The sequence below is a fragment of the Euwallacea similis genome, chromosome 3, assembly GCF_039881205.1.
Source record: "Euwallacea similis isolate ESF13 chromosome 3, ESF131.1, whole genome shotgun sequence".
NCBI classification, from domain to species: Eukaryota; Metazoa; Arthropoda; class Insecta; order Coleoptera; family Curculionidae; genus Euwallacea; species Euwallacea similis.
This window is the reverse complement of record NC_089611.1, coordinates 5,124,315-5,143,767: the sequence shown is the minus strand read 5'-3', so window position 1 is coordinate 5,143,767 and position 19,453 is coordinate 5,124,315. Positions and strand designations below refer to the sequence as shown.

General features: G+C 36.0%; 5 protein-coding genes across 8 annotated transcripts in view; 2 read left to right on the top strand and 3 right to left on the bottom strand.

Moving 5' to 3' along the window:
- Positions 1-19,453, top strand: part of LOC136419594 (spliceosome-associated protein CWC27 homolog) — a 113,657-nt gene that overhangs the window by 70,765 nt on the left and 23,439 nt on the right. The window lies entirely within an intron of this gene.
- Positions 239-3,143, top strand: LOC136419595 (CCA tRNA nucleotidyltransferase 1, mitochondrial). 3 transcript variants are annotated; one of them, XM_066406051.1, is made up of 4 exons: positions 239-338; positions 1,571-2,166; positions 2,233-2,426; positions 2,603-3,143. In XM_066406051.1, exons 2-4 carry the CDS (start codon positions 1,607-1,609, stop codon positions 3,136-3,138), a joined length of 1,290 nt encoding a protein of 429 aa, XP_066262148.1. In that variant the 5' UTR covers positions 239-338; positions 1,571-1,606; the 3' UTR covers positions 3,139-3,143. The 3 variants fall into 3 exon arrangements, with proteins under 3 accessions (XP_066262148.1, XP_066262147.1, XP_066262146.1); XM_066406050.1 differs by having other exon boundaries at positions 245-388; XM_066406049.1 differs by having other exon boundaries at positions 245-430.
- On the bottom strand, positions 3,127-6,665 carry AMPKalpha (AMP-activated protein kinase alpha subunit). Its single transcript, XM_066406045.1, has 6 exons — positions 5,831-6,665; positions 5,295-5,630; positions 4,715-5,015; positions 4,412-4,599; positions 4,180-4,297; positions 3,127-4,110 (listed from the first exon to the last, which is right to left on the bottom strand). The coding sequence occupies exons 1-6, from the start codon at positions 6,383-6,385 to the stop codon at positions 4,022-4,024; spliced, it is 1,587 nt and encodes a 528-aa protein (XP_066262142.1). The 5' UTR covers positions 6,386-6,665; the 3' UTR covers positions 3,127-4,021.
- Positions 7,089-11,246, bottom strand: LOC136419933 (transient receptor potential cation channel protein painless-like). The gene is made up of 4 exons (XM_066406543.1): positions 11,040-11,246; positions 9,687-10,343; positions 9,358-9,631; positions 7,089-9,001 (listed from the first exon to the last, which is right to left on the bottom strand). Exons 2-4 carry the CDS (start codon positions 10,279-10,281, stop codon positions 7,105-7,107), a joined length of 2,766 nt encoding a protein of 921 aa, XP_066262640.1. The 5' UTR covers positions 10,282-10,343; positions 11,040-11,246; the 3' UTR covers positions 7,089-7,104.
- LOC136419633 (putative ferric-chelate reductase 1 homolog) lies at positions 14,365-19,448 on the bottom strand. The gene is made up of 11 exons (XM_066406123.1): positions 19,224-19,448; positions 18,909-19,162; positions 18,692-18,853; positions 17,214-17,469; positions 16,824-17,030; positions 16,605-16,761; positions 16,326-16,552; positions 16,032-16,275; positions 15,863-15,975; positions 15,693-15,809; positions 14,365-14,525 (listed from the first exon to the last, which is right to left on the bottom strand). Exons 1-11 carry the CDS (start codon positions 19,260-19,262, stop codon positions 14,382-14,384), a joined length of 1,920 nt encoding a protein of 639 aa, XP_066262220.1. The 5' UTR covers positions 19,263-19,448; the 3' UTR covers positions 14,365-14,381.

Below are 19,453 nucleotides of genomic sequence, written 5' to 3'. Positions count from 1 at the left end.
TCGATCAGAATCATTAATAGAAAACTCATTTCACATAATGGATGAGGCAAAACTTAAAAGCACCGATCGCCTTTAATAAATTTTACATTCCGTTGGCAATTATTTTGTAAAGTATGCCTTAAGTAACAAATTTGTTTTTAAATAATTATTTCTACAATAATTACATAACAAATGAATGTAAACAATGACCTGTTTTCTTTCTTGACAATCAGCTGATCATGAGTTGACAAGCGGTGCTCACATTAATAACATTCTGAGTTGATTTTTTCAGTTTTTCTGTGACTCCGGTCTTTTTTGTAGAAACTTCAAATCCAAGTTTACAAATATGACTTATTGTTGTAAGTTGAAAACGTTGACTCTACATTTCCCAAAGAGACACTTTTCTAAAGTTAGTGTTCACCTCAATTTTAAGCCTGCTTGTCAGGATAAAGTGAGTACACTTGGATCCCTCCAAGACTTGAGAAAGAAACACTATAGAGTAGTTTACTAGGCTACTAGCATACTAGTACCTAGCAAGAAGACTACATTTTTACATGCTCTTGAAAATTATCTAAAAAAACGTAAAATGCCACTTTCAGTTTGATCTGTGTTATTATTGCTAACCTGAACTAACACAGACATTACATCACCAGAGGCACTTACAGTAAAGAAGATAATGGACATAATGAGGATGCTTGAAATTATCCATAGATTTGCCACCTTGCATATAGCAATAACATACCATTACTGAACAAAAACAAAACTTTAATTTAGCACATTTCATTGAAAATTTAAATTTTGAATAAGTTTATTTAAATACAAAAAACACTCAAATTTCCTCAGAAACCACGGTGCGTGATCCAAGTATACAGTATAAATCTACATTTACTTCCCAACATGCAAATGCAAGTTTTTTTTTCTTCCTGAAAGGGTTTTGAATGTATCAAATACCTACTTACTAGTTCTTACCACCTCACATTAAATTTGTGTTATTTGTTATTTTAGGTTTGATTTATGGTAAAATGTGCGATTCCTTTCTAGAATTGTGTGGGTGTTTTAAATTTCCAGGGAAGTAAATGTTGATTCACCTTGCAAGTATAGTACCAAATATTCCAAGCAAGGTGCTTGGGTTGATTGGGGCACCTAGTATGTACAGGGTTGTTTCTTACATCTAAGCAAGCTCGTAGCTGGTTTATTATTAAAAATAAAGAAAATACTTAAAATAGTAAAGTTAAAGCTTAAAAATAGACTCACTATAAAACTATTAAATATAATTAATAAGCCCTATATGTACTCTGTACGTATGTACTGGATGGCCATTTTTGTTGGTTTTGCGGAATACAGGGCAAATGGTGGTAATGGGTATATTTCATCGTTTCAAAGACGACAAAAACAAAAACAGTAGTCAAAATGCAAAAAGAAATTGAAAATGACCAGTAAAAAAAAGCCTTTGCGGAGGATTTTCTTTTATCACTCAATTATTTATGATTGTATATTACTTCTTTTCTATTCCCCGTGAAACCAAGGAAAAAGGATCACCCTGTACAAATCATCTCAGCTAGATTTAAGTATTTTTTTTACGCACTTTTAGGCCGCATTATATGAGAAACATCTAGCAAAAATCAAAATGAGCGTTCCAAAATCACGGGAAAATCCAGTTATAATGAAACTTGAAACCCCAGAATTTCGCAGTTTGTTCACAGACGAACTGAAGTCACTGGCTACGTTATTTGCTAAATATAACTATGAAATACGCATTGCTGGAGGTGCTGTAAGAGACCTTCTTATGGGCATAAAACCAACGGATTTAGATTTCGCGACGACTGCCGCTCCTACTGAAATGAAAAAAATATTTGAATCGGAGAACATAAGAATAATAAATGAAAATGGGGAAAAACATGGCACTATAACTCCTAGAATTAACAATAAAGAAAATTTTGAAATCACTACTTTGAGAGTGGACGTCGTAACAGATGGTCGCCACGCTGAAGTTATATTTACTACTGACTGGCTATTAGATTCGTTAAGACGTGACCTTACAATTAACTCTATGTTCTTGGGGCTGGACGGTTCCTTATACGACTATTTCTTTGGCTACGATGACTTACAGAAGCGAAGGGTGACTTTCGTCGGCAATGCCGAAACAAGGATTCAAGAAGATTACTTGCGAATTTTAAGATATTTCAGGTAGAGACGTTTTAAGAACAGTTATTTACCTAACAAGTGCGTAAACTGAAAAAAGTTTTTTTTTAGATTTTATGGAAGAATTTCTGACAAATGTAACAATCATGACAAAGACACATTGCAGGCCATAAAAAGAAACGCCGCGGGCTTAGACAAAATCTCTGGGGAGAGAATATGGACTGAACTTAAAAAAATGCTGGAAGGCAATTTTGCTGGTGATTTATTGGTGGTTATTATTGATTGTGGCTTATCACAATACATAGGTAACTAGAATGTGAAGAAAAGATCAATTTATTGTACAGGGTTTACGGTTTTTATGAGACGCATTAGTCTGGCTGAGTGAACTTGCGAACCAATCTATAAATTAATAACTTGAATAATTAAAATAGAGAATTTCATCGCCGCATGCCAATTATTAATGACAATTATCCTCTTTCAGGATTGCCCACGAAGCCGAACATAGAAGAGTTAAAAAAAGTGTGGACCCGAAGTGGGCACCTAAATTTGAACGCCATAACTTTATTATCGTCGCTGCTCAACAATGTCGAAGATGCGATTGCCCTAAACAGACGCCTAAAATTGTCGGCATTTGATAGAGATCTAGCAACTTTTATAGTCGAACATAGGGAACCAAAACTCCATCCAAACTACCTTCTTCCATACCAACAGCTAATAATAAAGGCGAAGTCAAAACCTTTAGTGATAAAGCAGTACGCTTTAGAGGTTCTAAAATATAATAATTCTGAATATTTGGAAGAACTAGAGACATGGCAAATACCCCATTTTCCTATTAATGGTGCTATGTTGAAGGAGAGGGGAGTGGAAAGTGGGCGATTTATGGGGGTTGTGATGCAAGAATTGAAAGACATATGGGCTGATAATCAATTCAAATCTAGCGTTGAGGAATTGTTAGATTGTATCCCAGAAGTATTAGAAAAACTTTTACAGAAAAAGAAAAAGAAAAATGCTAAATGAGGTAATGTTTTGTTTTATTTTCCTGTTTTTAATATAAAAGTGTCACGTTCGGAGGATCAATATTTCATAAACGTGGGTACGTCTGGTTAAAGATTTATATAAAACATCTGAAATTTAAAAACATCATAATATTTATGGTGTTCTATCAACATCTAATTTATTTGAAATAATTTTCGGATATTTAGAAAACACAACAGAACATTTCGACAATATTTTTATTAAACCCATTTTCATTATAATATTACTAACAATTTTTTTCTCATTTAATAGTTATAAGAATAAATATAGATATTATACAGGGTAAGTCATAAAAAGTTTACAGTTTTTATTTAGAGGTTTTAAGGGTAAATTTTATTTTTTGTAAAGTTTCAGAATGGAAGTTTTATACTTTATTTCATTTCTGCCTCATTACATTTAAAAACAAAATAATTTGTTTCTAAATTTGACAAATGGAGTATCATTACACACGAAAAACCAAAATATCCAAAAAATGTACGGCGTATCTATTTTAAAATTTGTTTTAATCGATAAAGATATGAACAATGGTACGGTTGTAATGGGCGTTCATTAAAAAATAAAACCTCAACTAGCCGTCGAAATATCAGAGGCACGTTTTAAATATTTTTTCTCAGTGAAGTCTGTTTCGTTAGCAACATTCAACAACTTTGGAATTATAAAAAGTACAACTATGTATATTTCTTATAGGTGATATTGCAGCAGATGATTTAAAACTCTAGTTAGTGGTGTTAATCCAAATCGATAACAATAAATTGTCGAATATTGGCAACTGACAACAAAGTTCTACATCTACTTCTATCCAAAAGCTATCACAAAACCGGCTAAAACTAAATAACACAAAGTGCTTACGTACTACAAAGTATATTTAGCGTGCAAGTTGTATAATAAGGGCAGCACACATTTCAAAGAATTCCATAGTGTGGTGCCCGCTTGGTTTCAGAGTTGGTAGATTACCTAAGCCAATAAAAAAATATAAATGAAAAATCTATTTGTTAATAGAAATTCATTGATAATGTCTATTACCTGTTTGAACTGGAGTCGGTACAGCATCTATCAACAGGGCGGCAGGATTCACATTGTTTGACTCAACCTCCTCATTGCTTAAACTCTTAAAGTCAAGCAGGTAACTCTTATAATCCACCTAAAAATAACAAAAGTGTTGTTAGTCTTGTTAATTACTAGAAATTTTATGATTCATTTAAGCAGGGAATATACTAATAAAACCATTTTTCGCGAAGTCATTTGCTCAACATACCTGATATAATTGCAAAGACATCATCACAAATCTGTCGTGTAGTGTGTTCCTGTGTCTCACCCTAACATGATATGGATTTATGACCTTCCACTCATAATCTAAAGCTTTCATAGCTCGGTACACTTCCATCATAATATCGTTGGGTTTACTTTGCGATCGAATTCCGAGGTGCCACTTTGCACGTTTGACTGTAATTGAACATCAGTAAATTGAAGTATTTCTTAATTCCCGTGCAATTCTTATTTACAAAGAGTTATGCCAAGAAAGTTGAAATTATTAAAAATAAAAACGCATGATACTCACCTCTGCTCCTATCTCCGGTTGCTGCAGCATGATTTGCAGCGGTCACTCTGTCTCGCAACGGGGCAATTCTCTCAGGATGAGGTTTCAAGGGACTATTAAAATCGATAGAATTTGGCATCACGCTAACTGGTGGAGGGCTGCCTGCTACGTAGAAATCTTTGATCTCTGCTTTAGCTGCTTCATCGGCTATTCGTTTGTTGTCGATTATCAAGTGGTAAGCTATAGCTAACTGATCATGTGGATCACCACTAAGAAGAGCACTGTGTACTTCTGCCTCTTGAACTCCAAACTTCTCACATACCTAAATACAAATATTTCAAATTAAAGTTACAACCAATATAAAAGCAAATTTTCCAAAATAATAGTTGTTTAGCTATAGTGATCGTCAAGTTTAATCAGTAAATATGTCTTTAGTAGTTGTGATGTATAAATTACGTTCATTTGATTTCTATTAAGAACACCGAAGTTAACAATTTCTCAAGATAAAAAAAAAAGAGTTCACCATTATGTCTAGAAACGTTATAGAATTCCCTAAACAAATTTCCAATACATAATTAATCATTATATTTTTAATACATACCTCCCTAATAGCATCAGTATCAATAACTGAAGAATCCTGTTCAACTGGCGAGGGAAAAAGGTAAGCAGGACAATCTTTTTGAAACCATTCATGTTTCTTAATATCATCTATTGTAGCTCTTTTCATGGGGTCGATTTGGAGCATTTGACATAATAAGCTCACTACTGTTTTGTTTAGGTATTCTGGAATTGGAAATATACCAGACTTGATTTTCCTAAACAATGTTGGCACATGCTCATCATCGAAAGGAAGGGTGCCACACAGTAAAGCATAGAGAATTACGCCACATGACCAGATGTCAACTTCTGGCCCAGCATATAATTTTCCTGATATAACCTGAAAATTAGATTAAAAATACTTAAGTTTAGAAGTAAATATATATTATTTCAACTTATTTAAAATCCCAATTTACCACAGGATACAGGTGGTATCCCTTGTGTGAATAATGGACAGGGGTAGCAATTCATCAAATTTCAAATTTAATTAGATATAGAGTCTGGTGAAAACTAAAACTTCCACTGTAATAGATACTTTACCTCTGGTGCAGCATAATTGGGAGATCCACAGCTTGTTCGTAAAAACTCCCCATCCATCATCATATTAGACAATCCAAAGTCTGCTATTTTGACATGCATATTATGGTCAAGCAATAAATTCTCAGGTTTAAGATCTCTATGTACAATCATATGTCTATGGCAATAATCAACTCCAGAAATGATCTGCTGAAAAAATCTTCGGGCCTCATGTTCTTGCAATTTTCCATGTTTTACTATATACTCAAATAGCTCACCGCCAGCAACATATTCCATAATCATGAAAATATCTGTGGGTGTACTGATCACTTGGTACAATTTGATAATATGAGGATGCCGAAATAGTTTGAGATTCTGAATTTCTCTTCTAATTTTACTGACCACATCTAAACTCTTAATTTTTTGCCGATTTAGAATCTTTACTGCGACTTTGTGTTTGGTAATCTGGTGCTCCCCAATTTTTACTTTTCCGAATGTTCCAACTCCTAATGTCTGTCCTAAGATATAATGTCCAATTTTAACAGGGGGTTGTGCCCCTGGTTTCGCAGATTCAGACATCTTTCTAAGGCGTCCAGGGTAAGTACCTCCACTCAAAAGGATAGCTTAATTAAAACCCAGTTACTGCGTTTCATCAGTATGAATTTAACAAGAAAATTTTAACATTAATGATATTCGCATGTTAGTCACACTGGTACTATTAACTTGCACTGAGGTTGACTCGATTTGTAATTGACACTGGACAGTCCTTTTTCAGCAAGTTTTGCTTTAATTTTTCATTTTATTTCATATTAATTAATAAATAAAAATATGTTTATCTTTAGTGGCACATGACGTTATGAGATGTCATGTTGTGGGAGCAAGGTTGCCAGCACATAAAAAGCAGATTGCCGTATCAGCTTGTTCAGTGTTTCTCCAGGACCGTACCCGCTGCGTTTTCAAATAAGAAATCGTGTCTGAATAAATTTGAATCCGGTCCTGATAGACGTGCCGTTGATTATTTGAAGAGAATAGCTGTTAGTAAAATTAATTAAAGATTATGTGATACATTTTAATTCATTCTTCAGATTTTAATGTAATAAGCATTTTTCGTTTCTGAGTAAGAAAGTTTTGGACCCCCTGTATAACTAAGAAGTCAAGGAGCTTTTCAAATAAAAATGTTTTTAAACTGTTACTAAATATAAAAGAAAAATAATCTCGACCTGTTGATAAAAAGAAAAATGAATGAAACTAGCCTTAAAGGAAATATATTTATTGACTGCAAAATTACTCTTAATGAATCAGTATCTGTGCTTGTAATTCTTGCGTATTTGCTCGTCTAGCTTCCTTAGTTTAAATAAAATGTCTCTATTCTTCAAACTCCCATGATCACTCTTTATTTCTTCTAGCAGATACTCATACAAGTTATGTAGGACGCTTTTCTGCGGGGTCTGGTTTTCAAAAATGTGTTTTAACCACATTCTGTCATCCTCCTCGAACATTTCAAAGATCCCAAAAATATCATTAATATTTTTATTACTTCCAGGCTTGAACACTGTAGTAATAGAGTACTTTTTCAGCCATTCGCACTTAATAAGATAAAATGATTGCTTTGAGAAACTTTCTACGCGGTTTATGAATCGTATCATTTTAATTTGCCGCTGCAGTTTTCCGTTCTTCTGGATCACATCCATGTCCGTCACTATTAACCCTACGAGCAAATTGTTGAGAATGATGGTCATGCAGAAAATGAAGACCGCTACGATAAAGCGTCCGAATATTGGAAATTTTGGCACCTCACTAATGTCACCGTCGTATTGGCCTATGAAAAAAATTAACGTTTCGAAAAGCCGTAAGCCGATCAAACCGATGGTGTGCACCACTCCTTCATCCGTGATGTTTTTGCGTTCAGGGGGCAATAAGATGAAGAAACAGATAGCGAAAGATACAAACTGTATGAAGTAAAAAGCCGCATATTCAAGGAAGTACTTGGTGGAGCTTAAGACGATCATGTACTTCGTAAACTTAGGTAATTGCCCCAGCATGAGCAAAAAAATGCAAGATGACAATAAAATGGCTATAACCATGAAGTATTCTTTCTTGGTGAACATGTTCACGTAACAACTGACTATGGCGCAAACCTCTAAGTAATTAAATAAATCGTAAAAATAGCGCTTCCAATAAAGTACCAACTGAATTAACTCCTTAGCGGTTTGTATCAGTAGAAAAATGCAAAACGTCCATTTGAACATAGCGTTTGGAACACTCATCTGTAAGGAAATAATGTAAAAGTAAAGCGTCAGCAGGAAACCTGCATATAGACTTAAGTTGAGATAAAAGAATTTATTGCACTTGAGCCACATAGAGTGAACCAAATAGATGAGGGCAGGGTGATTCAACAGCTCGTTTTTCTTAGGATCGTGACATAAATCGTGTAGGGCCTCAGTCTCTGAGTATTCTACTCCATCGTCTTTAATCATACTGTCGTAGCAGATGTTGTTGGAGTCCACGCATTCGTCTAAATGCATCTTCAAGGTCTCGTAGGACACATGTTTCAGCCTTATTTCATTGTTCCTCAAATTTCCAGTCAAGGTCGCCCCCATTCTCAGTAGCTGGCAAATATTCTCTTTGTACATATCGTTGTTTCCATTATGCTCTAAATACAAGTCCATTATTTTCGTCAGGTATTTCTTAATACGGACTCTTTCCTTAAAGGAATCAAACGTTACATATTTTTCTACCCGATAAATATCCTCTAATTTGGAGATCACCAGTTGCAGCACTTGTCTCGCATTGTGGTTGTCTGCACTGAAGCACTCGGCATCAATACCTTTCAAGATCAAAATCAAATCAGTTTTCTTTACTTTACTGTGTTTATGTTCCAAAATTAACGCTAAAAAAGGGTAATAGCTGAATTTCACGGCCATTTCCAGTGCATTTAGCCCTCCCAACACTCTTGCTTTTTTCATAACATCGGCTCCATTATTGAGAAGATACTCCACGCTCCTGCCGAAACCATTTGAACAGAAGAACGTTACCATAGGATCGAAAATTTCCCCTTGCTCGTAAGAGTTTGGCCCTATAGAGGGTAATTTCCTCTTGTAATCGATGAAGCCTTTTAATAAACAGAGTTGAAGCATAGTGATTTGACCATCGTCTGTTTCGTCTACGTACTGGCGGATATTTTCATTATTGAATCTGTAAAGAAGATTGTGGAATGTGTAATTAATTATTTTTTTGCAAATATTTTTCTTTATTTTGTGTTTTATTTATTGTTGTTACCCTTTGCCAAGGGCTCGGACAGACATTTTTCCTGATGTCTCAGGGATAAAGATGTCACCGTCTTCAGACGTCACGCGTTTCATTGCGCAAGCGCGACTAGGTAGACTCAATAATCTACATGTGTTGCACATAGGCATAATGTACAAAGCGATAACATTTAAGAAAATGATAAAGGGAAAATCAATCTTCGCCCACAAATACTATTTTTTGCCTTATACAGAAACTAGAATACTTCGATCCGGGACACACGCCCAACCCGGTATAATAGGTACCTGAGAAACATCTCCTCGTCCCCGCTTTTCAAATAGGTGAAAAGGGTCTTCACTTCGCTTGTTGTAAATGTAGTTGTTGGGTTGAACAAATTCAAATGAATTTCGTTCTCCTTGAGCAAATCTCTTGCGGACTTTCCTTTAAACGGGTCCTTACAGGTATCCAAATCGATGTCAGGCTTTCTAAGTAGAAGCTGGATTACCCCCAGCAGTCTGTAGCGGATGGCAATCAGCAATGGGGTTTCGTTCCATATGTTGTTGTGGTTCACGTCAATACCTTTATAAGAGTTCCATTTGCAATTTCTACTAAACTACCTTTATCTCTTACATACCTGCCTCCAAAAGTAACTTGGTACAGTTCACAACTTCCGATTTCTCCTTAGCGATGACTTGGCACACTCTACTCTCCCACCCGTTGGAGAGTTGTATGTTGAATGACTCAAGTTTCTTACCGTATGCTAAAAGTACGTGCAGCGCATTTTCACAAAACACCGACTGAGAATTAAGTCTTTTAGACTGCCTCTGTTCCCTCAGAGTCTCCAGAATTACCCTCAGTTTATCGACGTTCACAAAGTATGCTGCAAAATGGATAGGTTCAAAGTAATACCATTCTGGCTCACTGAATTTGTCTAAGTCGAATCGTGCAACCACATATTTGAATAGCGTGCGAAAGGTTGTAGGATTCACCTGGGAATCTCCACAAGCTATGGTCAAAATATTTCGATATTCCTCCTTTGCATGAGGGATCTTGAGGAATTCATCGATTGTGAGGGATGAAAGGAGGCTTTCCAGCTCGGGGTGATTGCTCCTTACGGCCTCTAATAAGCAATTTGAATGAGAGACGGAAGCAAAGTTGGCAAGAGGTGAAGATTTTGAAAGGGGTATCAAAGGAACGGCATCGCCAAGCTCTGGATCTAAATAATTCATGACTTTTTTGTTGAGGTTTCAAACGCAGAACGGTCGCTAATGTTATGTGGTAAATATCATATCTGAAATAGGAAAATGAGAGGCGTGTTAAACCCAATGTTTAAATACAGTGTATCGAAGATATCCAGAATGGAGATTTCGCAAATAGTAATAGATATATGGTTGAATCAGTTAAATGAACGTCGTTTTTAAGCTAAAAAATTGCATATTTGCTGCCTAATTCGATGTGCCTAATGTGAGCATGGTTCGAATGAGAACGTTAGATTTCCTGAGTTACCTACATAGAGGGATTCTGAATCGCCTAGACGTGGCTCAGAGGTTTATCAAGAATTCAACAACTAATGAAATGGTTGTAAATTTGTGGAGTTAAATTAATGTTCCGATTTGAAGTTGTTTCATTGTTCCTGTTTGTCGATTTTACCCAGGACAACGTATGGGAAACAAAAATAATAGAATAATAGATAAGAAATGCCTATGTGGCTCTTTGGCAATTTGCGAACATGAACTTTTCTTTAAATTTCAGTTTTGTAGGATTTTATGCCGAAGTATTAACATGTGCAAAAAACATCATTTTCAGTCAGTTCGCGAGATTCCTTAAGTGGTCTCGATCGACTTTTCAACTGAGCCACATCTCGTCAAAAAACTTTTATCCACCAATTCAATTGCTTTTAATTATCTTCAATTATTTTATTTGTTTTAATCGATTAAAATAAAACCTATTAAACGCACAACAAATCAAAAATATTTCGTTTACTTACCACAATTCTCGAAAAAATACTACATACAATAATACATATACAATACAACAAAATAGTTTAATTCACGGCTATGTTTCAGGTTCGAAGATACACTTCACCAAATTACTTGGGTAACCTTGAATTTATGGCAAACTATCAGTTCATTACACCGCATACAACTGCGAGTTATACATATATCTACACATACGGTTTATTGTATTTAACCACATACATATGTATTCGATAATTCGACTGTGTATACCAGAGAAACTACGTATTTACTTAGTAATGGACCAAATTTTGCTAACAAACTGATAAAACAAATACTTCTCGTGCAGGTGAACTAAATGGGTGATAACCGGTTATCTGAAATCCATTCAAAACAAATAAAAGTACAGATCATACTTAACAGATAACTTTTATTTATTAAGGTAACCACAATCTTAATTTGTATTCATACTTTAGTCATCGTCTAATTGATGTCTCAGTCCTCTTCTACGTGGTCACTCGAACGGAGGCTAAGGTTAAAAACGTAATGAAGCATCGGACATCTCGACGATTACCTCGCCATTCACCTCGCTAGGAATTGAACATCACCACTGATTGAACATAGTGAAGAAGTTTTTACTGCCATTTATTGTAGTTTATTTGCCTAGTCTCTAATGAACACAGAGGTAGTAAAAATATTTTTTAGTTTAGATAGCGATAGTGATAGCTGTCTTGAGGGCAAGGACTCCCTCTGATTTCTTTATCCGAATCTGTTTAGGTAATTCCATTTGTTCCATTATCGTATTTCTACGTGATACTCGTCTACATTACTTGATTCTCTAACTAGCAAAATATTAGAATATAAGTTCTATGAGTGAATCTTTGCCCTCATCAAAGTGCGCCAATGGGCATCGGACAGTTAATTTCATTCGCCCTTTAATTTTTGCAATTTTCGATGTGCTCATACGGGTTCTATATTGACCGTGGATACCCTAGTTGAGGTCGTGGAGCCTTAGAAAGGCATTTTTTTCGAACCGTCAATTCAGGCACAAAAATTCGCAAAAATTGGGGACAAAAATGATGCTGTATCTCGGAAACGAAAGAATATATATTCAACTTGTTAGCGGTGTTTTAAAGAAGGCGTCGAGGCGATTCATTTGAGTTTTCTTTTTTAATCAATAGCACCACACCTGCCTGAGATATCGCCGCTCAAAGTTTGAAAAGAGGCAAAAAATGAAGAAGATGAATGGGCGCATACACACCATAACACCGATGTCATTGGTGACAGAGGAATCCTTGCGGTGATGCGCCCATTCGATTGTAGGCACCTACATATCTTCAGGAAAATTCATGTGGAAGTTTTTGTGAATATTAGTGGAGTTTGAAAACAGACTTTATTTATATTGTTTAAAAAATAATGGACAGCATCTTGAGCACTTAAAATATTAATAAAGAATTTTTCTATAATACAATTGATACCGAAGCTTGTTTACGGTTTGGACATGATTTTTCGAAAACCTCCCAATGAAAAAAAAAGGTACATTTGGAAAAATAATTGAAAAACTTTTCAAATGAGGTATAACTCAACCTCCCTTCCCAATTAAAATTTTAGTGGCTGTTTCGACTCTCGCTAGAAGATGCATGCAATTTAATAGAAAATCGACTTAGAAAATGTCTCCCTTAAAATTTAAATCGACGTGTTTTTACAAATTTACATATTTTTTATAATCACCGAAATATCGGGGTTGGTTCGTTTTCAAATTGACACACTGTATAATATATGTAAAATAAATAATAAGTATATAATAATAACAGCGTCGCTAAGAACGGGTAATATCTCCCCTCCTATAACTAATATACTTACCACACATTCCACTCCCATTTTATGCTTTCTAACAAAAAATTTTTCGGAAGAAATATGGGTCAGTCGCTCACCCACTGACCTACATTCCTTCTTCCGAACCGGATATATCCGGTTTCCCCGAACCGGTATACATACCAGACATTCCACTGTTTTATTACTCTTCCTAAAAAAAGATACTTCCTGGAAGGAATGTGGGTCAGTCGGTTAGCAGAGGTAAGACAGAGTATGAAAATGTTGAGACGAAAACTAGATAAGGATGTCAATATGTGTAATTGACGCGAATCTTTGGAGTCGAAGAGATGGAACTATATATCCATGCTTGTCTCGGATTTCCGGATCGTGTGACTCAGAGAGGGACAGGATGATAATGTTGCAGACTGTTCGCCCAGATGTCTCTTTCGCCTGTTTCAATATAACCTCAAAAAAAAGTTTTGAATTTAGGTAGAAATTTGTTGTTCTGTTATTAATGATGAAATGTGATTAAATGAGTTAGAAATTGTGTTTAGAAGATAATAAATGTCCTACTAATATTACTTGGGTAATACTAGACTAATTTTATGAAATTGAATCCAGATTTTTGTGATTTTATACCGCCTGTTGTTTTTCCCTCGCTTTTCAAGTATTGAAATTGAGGCCGAGAATTTGCCAACCGCTTTTTTTTCCTGAAAACCCTCGCTATTTCCAAAATTCGGCCTAACTTTGTAATTTGTTTTTATGTCTGTTTGAAGATCCCGACTAAGCATTCTTCAATAGGTCAAATAGATGGAACATGTGTTTGCTGGTAAGTCTAACTACCCGGAGATCCAATTTACTTTACAACTAAAACAGTACCATTTATTTACACGAATACTGATATATTTACAAAAACATAGGTGTTGTGCAAAACGGAGTCTTTTCTATAAAAATAAATCTTAATAGGATTTTAAAGAATAAATAACGCCTTGAAATATAATCAAAAATGTCAATAAAAGGCCAAATAAACTTGTGTGCTTCAAATTGCCGGCCAAAGACATCATATTAAGACTAATTTTATAATGCTGTCAGTCACAGTGTAGTTTAATCGTAGAACTTTACTACCTAATTTCATACTTATTACAAATTTCTATTAGCAAAAGTTAATCTTACAAGAATCTTACAGTTAGGTTTTTAGCGGTAAAGGGCTTAATTACACACGTAAATTATTGTTTAAATAGTCACACCTAAGAACACTTCACAGAAACAAGACTGGCCTTAGCAAGTCTGGCGCCGTGGGCGAAATTTTTAGTCACCACCCCCTTACCCCTAAGAAAGACCATCGTCCTTCCTGGTCTGCTGCCCTGGGCCGTCGCTCGATTCCCATAAGGCCTGTACCGCATACAAAACACTAAATCACGTAACTCAAACATGGCATTGTGAGAACACGAAATTTAATCTACACAACTTTCTGATTTAAAAAATGCTTTCACACACATTACAGAACATTTTCAATAATCACACTATAAAACATTTAGACAGGGAAACTTTTATTACAACTACTTGCTATTCATTACTGAAGACTTCAAATTGATCCACGTCTCTTCGATGGGGGCCAGTGCTGTTATCACAATGAGGGTAATCACTATAGCTAGAATTATCACAATGTAGACTGCCAACAGGCCTTTTCTGAAGTTTGAGAACTGTAAGAAAGGAAAATAACATAAATTTACAAAAATCTGTCAACATTTAGAGCCGAGCAGATAAGAACAATTGTTGGCTTTATTTAATGCCCTGAATCCAAATCTGCAATTTGTTTATCATGATTGGTTCTGGTTTTCAAGTTCGCGTCACTTGACAAATCAGTTAATTCATTGTGTTCGAAACGGTTTGTTTTTTATTTGCAACGTGTGAAATTTGTGAAAACGCAGAGACAATGTTGCAAGGTGAACTTAAAGTATTTTTGTTACGTTTACAGCTGCTATAAGCTAGTAAAAAGTGACAAAGTAATTATAAACGCTCTTAAAGATATGTATTTGCATTATTTTGGCTTATCTGTGGTAAACACTCACAAGCCATAGGCGCCAAAATTGTTTTGTAATGCATGCAGAGCAAAATGGTACAAATGGTCACTTGGTGAAAATGTGTACTTTTCATTTTCAATGCTGATATTATGGGGAGAACCAAACAATCATGCAGATCATTGGTAGTTTTGTTTAATAAATGTTGTCGGCATTAACGCAAAAAAAATAACAAACTATAAACATCCTGACGTTTCATCAGTGTTCAAGCTAGTTCCACGTTTGAACAATGATTTATTACCAGTATATCCATGTACAACTGTAAATGCCCTAGAAACTTCGACATCATCAAGGACGAGTAGTGACATCGATTTTGTCATGTAAGACAAGCATTATGCATCTCAAAGTGAATTGCGTGATTTAATACGTGGATAATGGATTTGGATTTTTTTCTTAAAAACTTAAATGACACAAAAAACGAGTAAGGAGAGCGACTACATCAAGGTATGGCAAAAATCGAAAGACGATATCACTGATTTTGGGATTATGGCATGATGAGCGACTACTGTTGAATTCTTATGTGTGAAACGTATCCGAAACAGTACAAGCGATTCAGTTCAACTGCTCTTCATTTTTAATTTATAATTTTTAATTGAATACGTTTTTTAAGAATCGCAGAAAATAATTTTTTTTTAAATCCCTAAAACTAGAATCAATTTTAGAGAACAGTTTGAAAATTCAGATTTAACTGTCCAAATTACTTTAGAAACAGCTTTTGGTTGTCCAGATCCAAAACGATTTAGACTTATATAATCCAAAGTAGTCTAATGAAGCAATAAGGAATCTTACCGGAGCGTCCCCGTTTCTATCCGCATATGCTGAGTTTCTCCCAGAACCCCCCAAATCTTTCATTGGGAATGAGGTTACTCTCCTTTCAGAAGATTTATCAGCTATACAATTCATCACCTAAAACAACAAAATGATCCTCAAATTCCTCCTTCTACCCCTCAAGAAATTACCAAGAGAATTAGGTGACTGATCACGTAAACTACAACATACGCCACCAATATCCAATCGAAGAACGCCGGCAGCTCTGCCTTGGTGAGCTTTACCGCGAAGAACAAGGTCACGACTGCAAAATTGTCATTCTCCATGAAACAAAATTGATGAAGCAACTTAGAAACTTACTCGCAATAATATGGGCGGAATTCCCAATGCTCCAATGCAGCCAGTTGAAGATGGGCCTCTTGGCGGTGCCGGGATGAGGCCTAAAGTACGCTCCAATAGGCTGGATGAAGCAGAGAATGGTGGTTATAGTGCCAAGAATTGCGTGAGGATTATTTTCTCCGGACCAAGCTTTAAGCTCCACGAAGATGAGGACGAAGGCTGCGATGGTTAGAGCCCAGGTGAGGACCATGAAGGTTCTGTGCCACTAAAATCTGTCTATAAGCAAACATTAGTGGGAGAAATTTTTTGACTTACAGCGAACCAAATGTCTTTCCCAAACATCTGATGGCCCACCCAAGTTTGTTTATAATATCTGGCCAGTAAAATACCCACTGAAGCAGTGCCCAGCCAGGCAGCTATCATGAAAGACCCGTGGAGTCTGACCAAGAGCTTTGATTTAGTTGCAAGGGCTGAAACATCGGCTAAGGCCTGAGATTCTGCGCTAGCTGCATAGGTTACATCATGGAAACCCACAGAGTTCTCTGCAAGAATTCGCCATGATTTCCATTACTGCAACAATAAATGAAAGCTTACGTTTCACACTAGATCCTGCTGCTATGAGCAAATTGTACTTTTTTCCGATCAAATCAAAAGTTTTCCCGTTAACATTAGTCAGAACATCCCTTCGAACTTTGCAGTATATAGCACCGTCTACTAGGCTGGAGTTTAGTAGTTGAATTCCCAATTGAGGCTACAAATGATGAGGGATTTAAATTCATAATAATTAATTATAGATCAGACGACACTACTTACATTTGATAGCCTTGGAGCCCCGTAATTGGGAGCCCCATTCGTGTAAGACATATAAGCAGCAACGGTATTTCCTCGCTTCACGCACTCAATAACCGAATCATCCCCCATTTTGTCATCTTCAGATAAACCCACTCCCACCCAAGCAGCACTAGGTTCGGCCTTCAATTCGAAATCATATTTTTCACCTGCCACAGTCACTGCTACGGCCTATAATAGGAGATTACATGACAAGGGAGAGAAACAAATTTTGACACTAAAGTAGTTGTGTTTGGTTAAAGAAATATACTCGAAGGTTGACCATTGGAATCTTCAGAACTATCAGAGATAAAAATCGCTTAAATTGGAACAAATAATAACACTTGAGAATTTCTGAATTTTCTCGCTACTTACAGCTTTGCAGTTCTTAGATGCGACACAATCAGTAGGGGCCCCAAAGCAGAGCTTGCTAACCGCACATCCGTCATAGAACGGATCGAACTCGACAGTGTTTTGTTTAATTGGGCGTGGCTCGTAATCAGGGGTGGTGTGGACATGAGGGTTGGATGGGTGTGTCCAGATAGGGTCGTTGGCTCCCCTTTTGGTGATGTGTACTGGCTCAGATGCGACTCCCACCCAAAAAGTGTCGTAAGTTTGGGCGATGGTAGCGCTGGAGTTACAGTTATGTTAACATATTGGGGATAATCTATTGGGATTTTGGGTAACAGATGCTTGTTTCGTCGAGTTGGAATCAACATGTTTCTGCAAGTGCCGATTTTGTTAAGATTAACAAAAGTTCAAATATTTCCGTAGATAGAGAATACACGAACTGCCAAAACAACATTTTGATTTTTAGAGAATCAACCAGTGTTGGATAATGCTTTCTTTCATAAGGCAAAATTTATGAAAGTATCACTTCTATCAGACACATAAATTATTTTTCGATAGATATGTTTGGTCTAGTCCTTCCAGGATTATATATATAAACACACAGGTTCGATGAATGGGTGTCTGGAGCGATGCTTGATAAATTCATATTCTTTTTCTACGTCTTGATATAATAAGACACTCTTTTAAAATCTATCGGACCGCGCGTATCAGAAAATAAAGAATCATTAGTAATCAGTGTGTTTTCTTTTATCCTCATAACTCAATAACCAGTAACAAAACTAGAGGAGTATCTAACAGGAGAGTTTGAAATATTAATTTAAAAAACAATAAAAAAATTATTAATTAATATTATGCAGAACAGTTAATAATTAAGATTACTATTTGTATAACTAAAAATTATAATTAGTATGTTAATTTTAATAAAATAATCAGAGTAAAAAACATGCTCTGCTTTCCAATACAACAAATTAATCGAATCTTTCTGGAAACTAAACCACAGTCTGCTTAGCCAATTTGTATAATTAGATCTCAACTTCTTTTTAGCTGCAAGGTGAAAGGCTTAACAAGACATTGTTAAAATTTCAACTCCAAGGTACTACACATTGTGGTACATGGTACATTCCAATTCCAACTCGGCATTGCGTTAGATCAGACCTGAATGAGACTGAAAAAACGATTTCTTAAGGCTACATAATTGAATTTTTTACGTCGATTTGCCATTAGGAATGCTGTGACATTGCGAAAAGGATATTGCTACTTCTTGTGCGTGATGAAAATCTTTTTGACAATAACATCAGCCTTGGGCAATGAAGTAAACATGCCATTAAAACTACCTACAAGATAGAACGATGATTTGCTTTTTATTATAACTAGTGTGAATTCACACTGATCATCATCAATAGAGCTATTTTCCTAAGCTATTTTTACACCATTATTTATCCCAGATCTCAAGGTTGCCCATAATTACGGTTAGTGCATTTTTTACCATAACATGTACTCACTTGAATATAACGGGGCCTTCGTAATCCCTAGGGGGACTCCACAATACCTCAATGGAGTTCTTGTCGCTGGGAGAGTTGTGCGTTATCGCATCCGCAGTTTCTCCGCAATCTAACGGATGTCCTTCGTTGATCGATCGAGAATCAAACTGTCCCAGAATCTCCCTTAAGGGAATATAATTTTTCAGATTAACCTCTGTAATCTGCACCGATTACGTACCTCCTAGGGGTTCTCCCTTGCAACAAAAACCCTTGAAAAGGAATCCCCAAAGCTGAGGTGATAGTTATAACGACTTCATTCCCCTGCCGTCTAGCCACTACAGTATAAGGACTTAGTCCCCCTTGGGGCAGAATCCCTCCGCCGTGAAAGGGCACCATGTCTTCGCATACCGAAGAGGGCGCTCCTTGAGGTAAGGGGGTCACTAGAGGTAGAAGGGTGGCGGTGAGGATGAAGAAGAGGGTGAGCATGGTGTCCTTATAAAACAAATAAGCGGAAAGTTTATTCGTTGTACATATATGTTTTGTTCGCGTTTACTTTCAGTATTAATATAGCTTGCTTTCCTTTTCGTTTCATGTTTCGTTCCGCTCTAATATGGAAAAAAACGCCACTAAGGATTGTGCTCGTTATAACCTGTAAATCGCAATAATTATCATTTATTTAAGTGATTTAAAAATTGCTCTGGCATTTCTGATTGTGCCGATTGCTGTTGATTACTTGTATAACGACTGTTCACTGTTAGTATGGGGACGGAAATCAACTATCTA

Excerpts from the sequence above, each read along its gene's own strand:
- AMPKalpha (XM_066406045.1), bottom strand. The coding sequence starts at position 6,385 with ATGTCTGAATCTGCGAAACCAGGGGCACAACCCCCTGTTAAAATTGGA. Across the intron at positions 4,600-4,714 it reads AACCGGAGATAGGAGCAGAG|TCAAACGTGCAAAGTGGCAC; the intron begins GTGAGTATCATG and ends GTTCAATTACAG. Across the intron at positions 4,111-4,179 it reads ACCGACTCCAGTTCAAACAG|GTAATCTACCAACTCTGAAA; the intron begins GTAATAGACATT and ends TTATTGGCTTAG.
- LOC136419933 (XM_066406543.1), bottom strand. The coding sequence starts at position 10,281 with ATGAATTATTTAGATCCAGAGCTTGGCGATGCCGTTCCTTTGATACCC. Across the intron at positions 9,632-9,686 it reads CAAGTTACTTTTGGAGGCAG|GTATTGACGTGAACCACAAC; the intron begins GTATGTAAGAGA and ends ACTCTTATAAAG. Across the intron at positions 9,002-9,357 it reads GACGAGGAGATGTTTCTCAG|ATTCAATAATGAAAATATCC; the intron begins GTACCTATTATA and ends TCTTCTTTACAG.
- LOC136419595 (XM_066406049.1), top strand. The coding sequence starts at position 326 with ATGACTTATTGTTGTAAGTTGAAAACGTTGACTCTACATTTCCCAAAG. Across the intron at positions 2,167-2,232 it reads CGAATTTTAAGATATTTCAG|ATTTTATGGAAGAATTTCTG; the intron begins GTAGAGACGTTT and ends GTTTTTTTTTAG. Across the intron at positions 2,427-2,602 it reads TGGCTTATCACAATACATAG|GATTGCCCACGAAGCCGAAC; the intron begins GTAACTAGAATG and ends ATCCTCTTTCAG.
- LOC136419633 (XM_066406123.1), bottom strand. The coding sequence starts at position 19,262 with ATGAAACGAAAAGGAAAGCAAGCTATATTAATACTGAAA. Across the intron at positions 17,031-17,213 it reads CATCTAAGAACTGCAAAGCT|GCCGTAGCAGTGACTGTGGC; the intron begins GTAAGTAGCGAG and ends CTCCTATTATAG. Across the intron at positions 14,526-15,692 it reads ATAGAAACGGGGACGCTCCG|TTCTCAAACTTCAGAAAAGG; the intron begins GTAAGATTCCTT and ends CCTTTCTTACAG.